The following is a 13,942-nucleotide window of genomic DNA, read 5'->3' as shown; positions in this document are numbered from 1 at the left end:
GCAAGTTCTCGCTTCTGCACAGTAAATGGAAAAGAAAATGGAGGAATATTTATTTCCAATGTGGCCTAGAATTTTACTTAAAATGTAGTTTTATGAATATACCCCCCCAGAAGTGTCAGGAAAAGCTCCATCATGAACAGAAGGACATTTTTTTAAGGATGAAATATGCTCAATAGACCACGCTTCGAGAAATCTGGCTATATTTTTCACTCAAATTTACTAAATTGTACTTTTTTTTCAGTTTCTAAAGTGCACCTTTTAAATGATTCACTCTGACATTTCTACATTTAAAGTTCCATCCGCATTAAAACGATAACACCGGCACCACTAGCAGATGTTAAGATAAGTTGCCATGTTTAAACTTCTCTGAAAACAATTGCACTATCGTTCTTGTACATAATTATCCTCTATCTCATTTAATGCTATTCATTCCACTATATTTTTGCATGCTGTATATACGTTTATATTTATTTCTATTGCTATGACTCACTTTTGGCATACTATATTTGTCTCTATTTTCTCTTAGCTGCGGTGGCAAGTGAATTTCCCCTGTGGGCGATAAATATAGAGCTATTCTATTCTATTTTCCGTCAGATTCAAGACGGGCAACATAAAACAAACACACATGTACAAGAGCAAACTTTTCTTTGCAAGATAGCCCCTCTAAGCAAAAGTCATATGGTGCATCTGGGGCAAGGTTCTATTCCTACATTGCAAAGCTTTGCCAAGCTGTTACAGTCCTATCACGCAGATGTTATCTTTACAATAGGCTCAGGTGCAAAGTCATTATCCTCAACAAACATTTAAGACTGGTTGCTTATAGTACTACTGCTTTACTGTTGCTTCCTTTTGAATGGGCATAACCAGTGTATTGCTGCTCTCTATCTAGTAAGTGCAGCTTGCTGCACATGTATACAGATTTTTGGATTTCTAGGATGTCTGATTGTGAGGTATTAAAGTATGCTATAGGGGGATCTTGATTTCGGAGTTTAAATATATGTTTTATATCTTTAAACAGTGCCCATAGTGAGTTTCTAGTCTGCTCTATCTGCTTCCCACTATCCACTTCTTATTTGGCGTTGGGTCAACTTGGTTCTAATGCCTTTTCACCTTTATTTTCCTATGTTTATTGCGAATGGATTTTCGTTTCTCGTATTGGTTGCAGACAGAAGAATAGAACCATGCAAAAATAAAAAAAAGCCAATTTTACACAATATGAAACATAATGCCGAAAAATGAACTTAACCAATTAAAATAATTAATGACAGCTTTATTTTGTTGTTATTTAACACGATAAATCACTAACTTAACTTGATACGATGAAAAACTTTTTAAAATTTATCCTATAGCGGGAAAAAAAATATTATATAAGGTTACGAGTCGTTTGTCACAAACGTTTGCGACAACCAATAAAATGTATTTAGTACATTCTGAAGCACAGAATTGATTTTACATGTGATTTTTGATTCCATCTTTGGCATTAAAAAATGCAATTATCTTCTCTTTGGCAACAATTCTCACATTTACTGTTATTGATATAGATTACTTAACTTACCACACAATTTTAGTTAAGAATTCCCCTATGCAAAGCACCAAGCTTCCACTTTTATCACCAAAAGGCGCTGAAATGCAGACAACTATGGCACGCGTCTTTGTGAGAATGATGCTGCAACTTCCACACTGTTAAGCTCTAATCCGTTGCGCGCTTCAGCATTCACACTTTTAAAAGCTTTGACATGTACAAGCAGGGCATACCCTCGGTTCTAAGCATGTTTGAAGCATTCGTGTCATAACAGCAAGACCCAAGTACACGCTTTCCACTTGCCTCCAGGCATCCGTGATGTGATTCGATAAGTAACTTCCAAGTAAAGGTACTGGAGGTTTTCACAAGTGGCTGATTTGATGACAATGGAAAGAAAAAAAATACTCCACTCTAAATATATGCTCCATTTGCATTTCTTTCCAACTGCGGTAGTAATTGCCGAAAAGGGAACTCATCAAAAGTCATTGACCATATAATCCATGCGCACAGATTGTTATGTATCTCTTGCCTCAATGAGGAGAAACCTGTGCATACAAGTAAAGGTAATAACTTCTTTTGCTGAATGGACACTTCTGTATCACTAATATCGAAATTACCCCTAAAAAAAGAGTACTGTATTTTCACGACTATAAGGCGCACCGCACTATAAGGCGCACCCTCAATGAATGACATCTTTCCCATATATAAGGCGCACTGGATTATAAGGTGCACCCTCAATGAATGGCACATTTTAATTTTTTCCATATATAAGGTACACTGGATTATAAGGTGTCCTGTCTATTTTGGAGGAAAATCTGAGACTTAAGTGCACCTTGTAGTCGTGAAAATACAGTACGTTTTTGTTTTTTTTTAGGATTTTTTGTTTTTATTCTGCGTGGAGGCCACTATTGGTTGAAGTACTATTGTTTATTCAATATATTTTTTTGCATTTATCTGTGTCAGTACAGATTTTGTTTTTTTACAGAAAATTGTGAGACAAAAGGCAGGTTAGAATTGTTGATTTTTGTGTGTATTTTTTGTGCTTTTTTGATTCTTCAAAGTACAAATCTTGAAAAGTTCATGCAAGAGATTACTTGCATGCTTGGTTGGGCTTCTGTTCTTGTAATTATCTCAGAACATAACGGATGACAGAGGAGTCACATTTTAGGATGTTTGTAATGGATGTAGTACTACTACAAAAACATTCAGGCACTCACACAGTGAACATGCCCTCTCAGGTAAGGGGATGTAAATTCCCTTCCATGTGTTGGAGCCTATATAAATATTAATGTGCATTGCAAAGTGGTGTAAGAGGTTTATGCATATTTAAAGCTTCCTGTGTCCCATGTTTTGTATTTTTAGTTCTTTAAGTCGGCATGAAATGGGGATGTGCCACGAGCGTGCAGTTTTTAGATCTTTGAAAACATTTATTTTTACTGCTGTGTGATCTTGTGTCTTTCAAGCTTCGGGTGAGACAAAGTACCATTTGTCAGTTTTGCAATTTCGCAATTTTAATTAAAAACCAAGGCTTGCAATTCCACAGGTGCATGTTCATTTACAAATGGATCCATTTTCTGCTTTTCAATACACACAAGCTTTTATTCTGGTAGATGTTTCTCTTCTGTGGAATCATTTTCCAACACTGGGTCACTGGTTTGCTCATTGTATATTGAACATTTTTCACTGGCCATTGCACAGCAAATTCCCCATGAGATTTAATTAGCCGAACCAGATGTTTAACCACCAGACCTCTACCCAATTCCCCCAACTACTTCTTCCTTTAAAATTGAACTAATGGGTGGACAATACAATCACAGGTGTATTTAGCCATTGTAACTTCCCTGGGGGAAGTTTTCCTAAATGTCTTAACTTTGAGCACCCCTTACAGATATAGTACATTTAATTTTTTTTGACCAGATTTACTATAATTCATTGTGCAAATGGTATAACGGCCCAGGCAATCGAATTTCGAATGTAATCCAAAACTCAGTGAATCATCTCACTTCCAATCATTCCATTTCTTCTCATTGTTTTTATGATCCTTTTTAACCCTGTACAAAATACATTCTGGAATGTATCGGGCATCCAATTAGGCTGTGGATGACATTTTGTCGCTGCCTCTTGAATTTGGATCTGCATTCTAAACAGCTAATCCTAGGCAGGGGGGGCTAGGATTACTACAACATTGCTCATCGTGTATTCTGTTTTTGCAAAAGGCTCAACAGATTTGCTGCATGGGCTTCAGGGGGTAAAGTCATCATGTCGGGGGGGAAAAGATTTTAGAAGACAGTTGGTTTCCAAGCTGTACTATTCTCAGTTTATAGCTGAAATGAAATGGTCAAATGAAAGTGAACTTTTTTTTAATCAAAAAAAAAAGAAATCAAAGCTGTTTAATTCTCAAAAACTTCAAACAAGGTGCTGGCAATTGTATTCATTCTGTAGAAAGTGAATACTGATTGGTAGGTAAAAGAAAATGGTAGAAAAACTGCCTGGGGGAAATGCTGATTACAACAAAAGTGCTGATTTGATACCTGACCTCCTATTTGATTAAATATTGTGCAGACAAGGAGAATGCAGGTGTTGAGAAACCTCATTTCAGATGTTTCAAGCTTTTGTACATTTTTGTTATTAAGTTGTATAGGTAATAAAAAAATGGATTTGCAAGGCAATCTTTGAATCTGTGACGAAATCCTTCACGTTTAAATCACTTGGACCTTTGCTCACAATCATAATTAGAACACTCACCAAATAGTGATCTCCTCATTAGATTCATGATTCATTCAATGGGAAATTAAGAAAAATATGAGCAACCTGTCCTATCTCTCGATGACAGTAAAGATGCAGCTTGATGCAAAACGTAATTACGTAATTGGATAACTCTTGGCTCTCCTGCATATTACCCTGGTAATTTTATATGCAGAACCAATAGAAGACAATAAAAGCATCATCAGTGCACACTTGTGTGGCAAATTAAAAGTGATATTGAGACGTGACGGTCATCGTTTTTGTGGAGAGCTTTGCAAATACTATCTTGGCTCATTGCAAAAAGATATCATGATTGAGCTTTATTTTACGAGATTGGAGTTCAGTTTAGGTACGATTGGACTGTCATCCTCTCCTAAAAAAAATGAAAAATAGCAAAAACTACATTTTAAATTTGAAGTGATGAATGCCTTTATTGTAAATACACAAAAGTACATCGGAATTGAGCTGTTGTTTACATTACAAATAGTCAAAGTACATTCATTCATTCATTAATTTTCCATACCATTTATCCTCACAAAAGTCGTGAAAGGTGCTGTAGCAAATCCCAGCAAAACTATGTGTGAAAACACTGAATTGGTTTGCAGCAAAACAGCCTGCCGCAGTATTTTTTTACATTTTTTTTTCACCAGACCATAGAAATAAATCACATCTGTCGCTGCATTAAAATTGCATTACATGAAAAATTAGTCCCTTGTTACTCACCTGGAAAAACACCTTTTTTTTGTACCCCTTTGCGTCCACGTTTAAATGTCAACCAGTGCTATTGAAATCTTAGTGCATAATGATTTTCTCCAACACAAGGACAAGCGCTTATTCTGAAATGCCACATTTCATTATTTTCCATTGACGATGGAAATGCTTTCAGTATTTGTGTTAAGTTTAGAGGCCGTACTGACTTTCTGCAACAATATAATGGAAACACATAGGAGCTTTTGATATAATAATAATCATAAGAATCGGGCTTAGGTTTTGTCATCATCATTGACTCGACAAAAGCCTAATTATCATCATACCCAGCTGCATATGACGAAAATGGTAGTGCTTCTCTATAAGGTGCGCTTTCCCGGCAAAAGACCCAAATAAGTGATAATTTCAGACTCGTTGCCATTCTGCCGTGATAGATACATCGCATCACCCCCCGAGCGGATCATTTACCTCTCACTGTCTCCTCACTTACCTTCAGTCAGCCAGTAGGAGGCAAATCAACGTCTTTTCATGTTACCTCACCCCAAAGTTATTACACAGAAGGGATTGTATGTTGTGCTACCGCAAGTTTAGAGTCCTGATGGATGTGGGCGGTGTTAATCACTCTCTGCATGGCCTTTTTTGTCTGTTGCCGTGCTTCCAGCATACCATACTGTGATTCAGTATGTCAGGATGTTCTCTAAAGTGGCTCTATAGAAGGTTACCATGAGTTTATTGTCCAAGTTGTTCCTCCTGAGTACCCTGAGGTATGCCTTGTTTTTTTTTTTTAACATATTCATCCTCCAAAGCTTTTTGGGACTCAACCAAGCCTAGAGAAATAAATAATTTAAGAGTTGAGAATTAATAAATATACAGAAAAAAAATAGTACTGTGTAGAGGTGATGAAATTAATATTATTCGAGTGTCTGGTATTTGGCGTTAATCCTAATCGATAAACAAAATGTAAATGAACAAAATCAAAGCTTCTGTCAACAAATGGGTTGTAGAATGTCGAGCATAACAGATGTTTGAATAATGGTGTGTGTGCTACTGTTTTCACCTGCTCTCTAACGTGTGCAGCACTTTGGCCTTGCTCCAGTTCCTGCTGCCTAAGCGAATCACTTCATCAATCGGAAGCATTGTGGCCTAGTTCACTCTGTGCCCGACGCGCTAAATTAGCCTTCACTGGTCTTTCGTCGCCTCACATATTCTCCTTTGATTATGCAATTTTCAAACCTTTTCAATGTACGCTACTTGTGATTTCAGCACTCACTTGTGTGGGGTGGGTAGAGTTTCAAACCAACTCAGTGATCCCCAGCTGGCGCCTTGCAGGGTAGTAGTGTCCTATTTGCTTTGGTTTCTTGTCTGTCAAGTGAACCGTGGTATCCTGAATTAATACATTATTATACATTGACACTGAGGTAATGACACAGACGGTAATTGGAATGGATCAAATGGCGTGGTTTGAGGGAGACGGTGGCACAGGTGGTCGAATGGGTTGGTTTTTTGTTAGAAGTGTTTCCTTGGGCGAGAACCTTCACCCCAGTTGCACCCAGTGGCAGCAGTAGCCATTTATTTGGTGCATGAATACGAGCATGTATGTGAACATGCGTGTTTTGACTGTCTGTAAAAGACAACGCGAAAGTGAAGTTGCTTTGCTTAGAACGCTACAATAAAATGTGTAGTCATCAGAAAAATTCATTTTAAAGTGGAAAACCACTTAAATATTGTTCTTATACAGACGGAAGAGAAAATAATACAATTATCTATAAAGAAATATTCATTCATCTTCAGAACCGTTTATCCTCACGAGGATACTCTTTATTTTTTTTATAAAAATTCCTTATTTGTGACTTTTTTATCGTCATTTAGCCATCTTGTTGGTGCTGTTTTTGTTCTAGTTTGTTATACTGGCGTGCTCCCTTGGTTAAGTAGACATTAATATGTATGTATATTATTTCTTGCCTTCGAGTCTAGAGTACTCGATCCTACATTTATTTATGCATATTAAGGGTGCTGAAACCGATTTCTGACAACTATTGGTAGCTGGCGGGGGGACATCCTGAGAATTAGCGGGATGGAAAATGAATGAATGGATACTTAAAGGGAGGGAGTGCACCAGAAAATACAAGTATAGAAAAGTAGAACAACAAAGCACAGTCACCAAGAGTACGGTAAAATGGCAAGAAAAAGATGAAGGTGAGGATTTGCAATGTCTAAAAAGGCACTAGTCCAACAACAAATGATGGTGACAGTCATCCTTAAATACCCACCAAGTGCTCCTAATGTGCCACAGTGCGTTGCTCGCACCTGCTCATTCAGATGCTGGAATGAAATACACATCCACTGAAATGACAGAAAGATCGCTTGTTGTGCCCTGCCGTACATGAGAACGCATTGTACTCAAGAAATTAAAGTACTTGTTAGCTGTTTGGCTGGGTCACCATAACAGCATCCTCTGAGTCACACTACCTCCTGTGACTGTCAGTTGAGAAGGCGTAGGCTGTCAAACTGCTGCACCTGTTTCCCACATCTTACCACATTTTCCATTACAAAATTAATAGATAAAAGCAAATATTATTCATCATTCATTTTTTGGAACACATTTCAGTGTCACATAATATTGAATGAATTCCCTAGTATTACAATCTTTAACTTCAGCATTTCTTTCACAAAAAATCTTAAAAAGGGTTAATAATCATTTGCTCATCCAAATTGCTTAGTCAATATTCTCTTAGATAACAGAATGTAAATGTCTCATCCAAATATGTTTTCACACTCAAAACAGAATTGGCTTCTTGCCTTCTCTCATTGAGTCATTGCATTGATAATTTGTGTTTGCATGAGTGTGAAAGAACGGAAGGAGGATGTTGCCAGCATTACTTGGCAATAACTTTGCATGCCAATGCCAGTAAAGGACACTTAAGCATCCCTTGCTACACAAGCAAAGATGTGTGAAGAGTGGTGTAGAAGGAAAACTTGTTTGAGTACTGTAGATCACGTTTTGTGTGCAGATGGTTAGAAATGCCTTTTTCTTGCACCACTGTTGGAAATTATCCCTGCGTCAGTGGAAGACTTCACACTCCTCCCTCTTGTATCCACAACATCTCTGCTTGCTTTCATAAATGTGGCTTGATAGATGCCTACTGGCTTCCCCAACTCCGGAAAGTGCAGCCGATCACTAAAATTAGCCTTTGAGTGCTCCACAGCTTGATTTTTCTGTCAGTTTTCGCATCTAGTCCACTTTTTTTGTCACTCGTAGTAAAGGAATGGGCAGTTGAATGAGTAAGAAACATCATGGAAACATTAATGGCATTGTTTTGAGTGTGTTTTAAAAGAAGTAAAAAAAAGTTTGATGTAGTAGCTTCCAAAGCATTTTGATGCACATAATATCCTTAACTAGAAGCTCTGTTAAATTGCTTTGTGTTTTTTTTTTTTTTTGCAAGCTTGAGGCAGTTTCACTTCTTGGTCTGCTTGATTACAAATATTGTGAACCCCTTAGACTTTTTATTATAGACTTTCATTTAGTGCAATGCCCATTTGCTTAAAATGTGTTGGCCACAGGAGTTGAGTGCCTCAGTGATCCTACTTTTAATTTATGCCAGTATTAGGACTCAGAACTACACCCTACTGGCTTTTAATTGTCGGCTTCTTTTTCCTCACGGCACTTAGAGTCATAATTCATTGTTTTCCCAAAAACTTTTCGTCCTCAAAATTTATAATATTAATTCTGTCCCTGCAGAAATTTCTTGTGTTTGTAATACTGAAATAGAACTGACAAATGGGCATTTGGGTTTAACAATATGTATTAAAATGGCAAAATATTTGCTGCTTCAGTTGGAATGGATTGACGCTGGCCGTAGAATGCAGATTTTGGGGAATAATCCATAACATAGCTTTCTCCCCTTGGTTGATCTTGTTATTTTAATAAGTGTATATTAAATGACTGAGCATAGTCAGGTTCATGATTATAATTCAATTCATTTGGAAACTCCCTGGCTTGCAGTCTTTCATTATCTGTACTGTATGTGGAATATTTATTTTCTCAGCTGGTAAAACTACCCGTTGTTCCTGGCAGAAATCCTCCTGGTCTTATAAATTCTTGGGTTGTTTAACATGAACAGCACTTTTGAGATCGCCCCAGAGTCTCTCAGTGAGTCCCAGTAGTCAGCAGGCTATAATGGCCACTGCACAAACTTGTATTTCATACTACTACTTCACTTGCAGGAATGCTTGGTCTTATGCTTTGAATGGAAAGTCAAGGTGTGTGTTATGTGCTGCTTAATGTTATACTCAATTGTCAATAACAGGCCGCATTCACCAACATGATCAGACACACTTTTTAACTAAAGAAATTACACAGTATTCCGCTATATCTGGTTTTATATTTTGTTTTTGCACTTTAACAGGATAAATAATGAGGCGTTAATGTTGTGGAACAACTCTAATATTCATGGTATTTCTATTTGCATAATGAATCAATTAGAAAGATATTCTAGAATAAACTTTATAGTTATCTGAATGACTATGTCCACAAAACATTGCCTGGTGTATTTCTTTTATATTTAGACGGCTTCATCACACATTAAAAGTGAACAGTGATGTAGCATAACACTTAGTATCTCATAAAATCTGGAGCACATCAAAAAATATGGAGTTGTCTCTCATGACTCAAAGATTTAAACAAGTATGTAAATTTCTCCTTGATGGACATTGATTGGCCAAACATTCAAAAAGCTTTAAACTACAGAAATAGGGTATTGTGATTCCTTTTATTCAAAATGGAAAAAGAGCAGGCATAATTATTTGATAGCAAATGGTTCCATTTCATAACCATATTTAAATATAAGCAGGAAAATCCATAACTTTATCAAACTGTGAACACATTGATAATTTGACAAGGCCAGTGCTTCAATGTGCATTGTGTATTATTCAAACTAATCAACCTCTCTATTCAAGGTTCATATTAATTTTTACTTCTGCCAGGGATAAAAAAAAATACTTTGAATGTTCTCCCCTGATTTTAAAAGGAATGTTGAGCCTTTTTATGATTCAATTCTTATCTAAAAAAGGGAATGAATCATTACTAATAGCTACTTTTTAATTTATACCTGCGGTATAATGTATACAATCGAATTCCTAATGGATAAAAGTAACCTCAAGTTATTACTCAAACTTTAGTGATGTAGCCAGTCCCCAGGGTTGAAGGGTGGACTCCCCAAATGCGATGGAGGGTGAGATTAATTCAGAAATGAAAGAGAGGAGATGATCGTTCTGGTTGAACCAGTTGAAGCTTTATGGGCAAAGAAATATCTTAATAAAACAGCTATTTGACATTAACTATTACACCACCACCGAGTGGGAATCGATCCCAGATGCCCACCCCAAAGTCAGGTCAGAGATCCACTGAACCATCAGGTGGCTCCAGATGGATTTTTATAAAAAAAAAAAGCAGTTATATAAGGCAGATGGACGATGCTAAAGTGCAAAGCTTTTATGACTCTTCTATCAATTGCCTGAGAAGCCTCTCGTAAATTTTTGATGGTTTTGAGGATTTGCCATGAAAAATAACTGTGAGTAAACAAACGATTCTTTTAATACTTGTTTCAAGATTGATTTAAAACGAAATGAGCATGATTATTATGACATTATTTTAAAAACAATAGAAGGATCCATGCTTGAAATTTAATAAGGAGTTAGTGGGAAATTAGCATTGAAGCACCCATTTGGGGCAAATTCCAGGAATTGGACTTCAACTCCTATCAGGGGATCCATAATGAGCATAAAACTGCTAAGCTGGTTTACCAAGCATATTTAATGGGGGAGCTTGGTGTCAAATTTTCCAATGTCATTTAAAGGGCTTTTTATGAAAATGGGGGGTGGGTTTGAGAGGCCATTTGTCTCTTTTGAAAGGCTTAGATTTTTCATCACATAGCCCCTGTAGTAAAATATCTCACATCCTGTTTTGTGAGATAAAAACCTGTGTGTGAACACTAAAAACAAACTTCCACTGGGATGATATAATGGAATGTAGGATTTAAAAGATATGCAGTGACTTGGAAGATTTGCATGTCTGCTGGTAAAAAACAGGGGGTGGTGGAATTAGTATTCAGTGAAAGAATTGGGCAGACAGTCGTGCTAAACTTTGCCGCAACACGTCGCTTACTTCCTCCAAATGGCAGCACCTTGTCACATAAGGGATGTCTCACTTATACTAATTCAGCCATGAGAGTTTTGGCCTGCTGAAATGCAAATAGCAGCGTGGTTAAAATGCACATCTTGATCTTTGCAATAATTATATTGTCATCTCTTTTCAGGAAGTGCATACAGAGAATGTATGGAAAATGGCACATGGGCACAAAAGAGTAATTATTCAAACTGCGAGCCCATCTTAGGAAAAAATGTAAGTTTATTTTGCTACCTATTCTTTTTCCCAAGTGACATTGAATGGAATTGCTTGTCTGGTGGTTGTTGCACTATTAACCACTTGAGACATTTTGTTTCTTGGCATCTGCGTCATGATCTTCATCTACAAGTGCAATATCAGTGTCTTCATGACTAGAAACCTGCGGGCATGTTCTAAGACTGACTGTAATATGCGGCCTGATTGCCTCTCATCACGTCTCTAGACTCGAGTGTATTTCTGGCTCTTGCTCTATTTTTCCCACCAACAAATTTAGACATTTGAAATGTGTCAGTCGGGGGTGGTTACATTTTCTTTCTCCGATTCCAATGTTGTAGGTTCAATTCCCTGCTCTAGTGACCTTGTTGAGCAAGATTTTGAACCCTACATTACTCACGATTGGTCACCTCATAAGTAGGTAAATATTATATAGTTTCTAATGATTTTTAAGTGCCTTAAAGTTGAAAAAGCAACATATCAGCCATTTTTAAATGACATTTTATGTTCCTTCCCTGAAATAAAAGAGCCACAATTTGACTAAAAGCATTCTTTTACCTAAACAAAAGGACTATTTAGTTCTATGGTTTACCTTCTGATTTATTTTAATTCTATTGTGCTTAACAAATCTATTGATAGTTCCACGTATCGTTACACTTCTAATCTTTATGCCGTTATTGTCAAGCAATGACTTGCTAATGACTTGCAATGCGACTGTGTAACTGTGAGCTGTTTGTTCTTCTATTCTACAAACAATATTAATTGCTTCATCAAATGAAACCAGTCAGGAATGAAATTAGGTGATTACAACAATAATTCACACTCATTTGACTTTGAGAGAAATCCTTGAAATTTGTCACTTACTAACCGATCCCTCTATAGATTTTACAATATCTCCTATCAACATTCTTATATCCTGATAATGTTCTAATAATGCAATAATGCTTTTCTTTCGGCCATATAGCCAATTTAATGACAATGCATGTGACTCCTAGTTGCAGCTGTAGGTGCACACATCACAAATTTCATCCATCCCATCATGCATTGCACTTAAATTCCCATTACAAATGCACTGATAAATCCGAAAACATTGGATTCATGGTGATATTGGTTTATTTTGTTCTATTCAAAAGAGAATTGCGATATATTGTCAGGACATAAACATCTGTGTGTGTGTGTGTTCTTTTTCAGGGAGTGTATCCCGTACATTACGAGATCGCACTGATCATCAACTACCTGGGCCATTGCATCTCTGTGGGGGCGCTATTAGTGGCCTTCATCCTCTTCATGTGCTTAAGGCGAGTACAGAAATAGTGCACAAACATTTCTATGTGTGATGCATGCAGTAAATGTTCCAGTACATTCATATTTCCTCTATTCCTCGCTATCATTAGGTCGCTCATGTCAAATGAAAAGATTGCAGGAGCTATGTGCCTTTGATCAAAAATTGTTTCCCTTTTTCCTCCTCCTTCATTGGACGCTTTGGGATTCTTTGGTTCTCCTCTGATGCACACCCACCTACACCTTCTCCAGAGTGGACTTCAGTTTTACCCAAACCAGTAACCAGCTGGGATCAAAAGCTGAAATAATCAATACTTTGTACGCCAGTGAAAAATGTCATAAAATGTCAATGATTTATGGCTGTCAGGCCCATTTTCTTCCTCTGCAGATCATGGTGGAACCCCAACACTCTAGGCACTCCTTTTTCTTTCTTTAGAGACAACAGATACTGTAATTAACCTTTGCCAGCTTTGATCGCAAAGGAGGCAGAGTGCTCAAATTAGAATCAATTTTCCTAATCTGTCTACACCACTTGACAAAAGTGCTCCTGTTACTTTGTCTGACATTTAACCTATCCAATTTCTCTACTTTTAGGAGTATACGGTGTTTGCGGAACATTATTCACTGGAACTTGATTACCACCTTTATCCTGAGAAATGTCATGTGGTTCCTTTTGCAGCTCATTGACCACAACATTCACGAAAGCAACGAGGTAAACATCATTCAGACGCTGTGTTTGAACTTTTTGCTTCACTTCTCTTCCACAATAATTATATGTGGCTCTATAATTATGGAAAAAAATGATTAGACCTAGCCTTATTCAATTGTTTTGTGCTTTATGCTTGTTTGGTTTATTACCTTGGTACAATGTGTAAATGTAAAATATGACTAAAAGAAATGATAGAGTGCCTATTAGCACATTTTATGGCAATATAATGTCATAGCGACTGGTGAAAGAACTCAAATGGTTTTAGTTAATATCGTTATTATCAATAAGATTACTTTTAGATGTACAATGCATTAAAAAGGAATTCAAAAACAAGTATTCACCATTCAAATGTGAATCTAAAAATACAGCAAGTGTAAGTTATCAGACAAGTGGTGAATATCCACTATAAAATTGAATATACCACGTGATACACTTTGTTGATGTAAAAAGTGTGTATGTATCTATATATATATATATATATTTAGATTTTTTCTAAGAAAACAATTGACTATAGGAATTGTGGAAATATTACTATGTTCAATATGAGTTTTTCAACATTTTCATTCTTTGAATCTTTGCC

The 13,942-nt window shown here is 36.7% G+C and overlaps 1 protein-coding gene across 4 annotated transcripts in view; it reads left to right on the top strand.

The window, feature by feature from the left end:
- crhr2 (corticotropin releasing hormone receptor 2) overlaps positions 1–13,942 on the top strand; it is a 31,620-nt gene that overhangs the window by 12,226 nt on the left and 5,452 nt on the right. For all 4 annotated transcript variants that reach the window (XM_077724852.1, XM_077724851.1, XM_077724849.1 and 1 more), the window contains 3 exons: positions 11,290–11,375; positions 12,564–12,664; positions 13,242–13,365. In XM_077724852.1, the coding sequence (XP_077580978.1) occupies positions 11,310–11,375; positions 12,564–12,664; positions 13,242–13,365 (291 nt within the window). In that variant the 5' untranslated portion in view covers positions 11,290–11,309. The remainder of the gene's footprint in view (positions 1–11,289; positions 11,376–12,563; positions 12,665–13,241; positions 13,366–13,942) is intronic.

Source organism: Stigmatopora nigra, chromosome 9, assembly GCF_051989575.1.
Source record: "Stigmatopora nigra isolate UIUO_SnigA chromosome 9, RoL_Snig_1.1, whole genome shotgun sequence".
NCBI lineage: Eukaryota > Metazoa > Chordata > Actinopteri > Syngnathiformes > Syngnathidae > Stigmatopora > Stigmatopora nigra.
The sequence above is the reverse complement of the archived record's forward strand: the minus strand, read 5'-3'. Positions and strand labels throughout refer to the sequence as shown.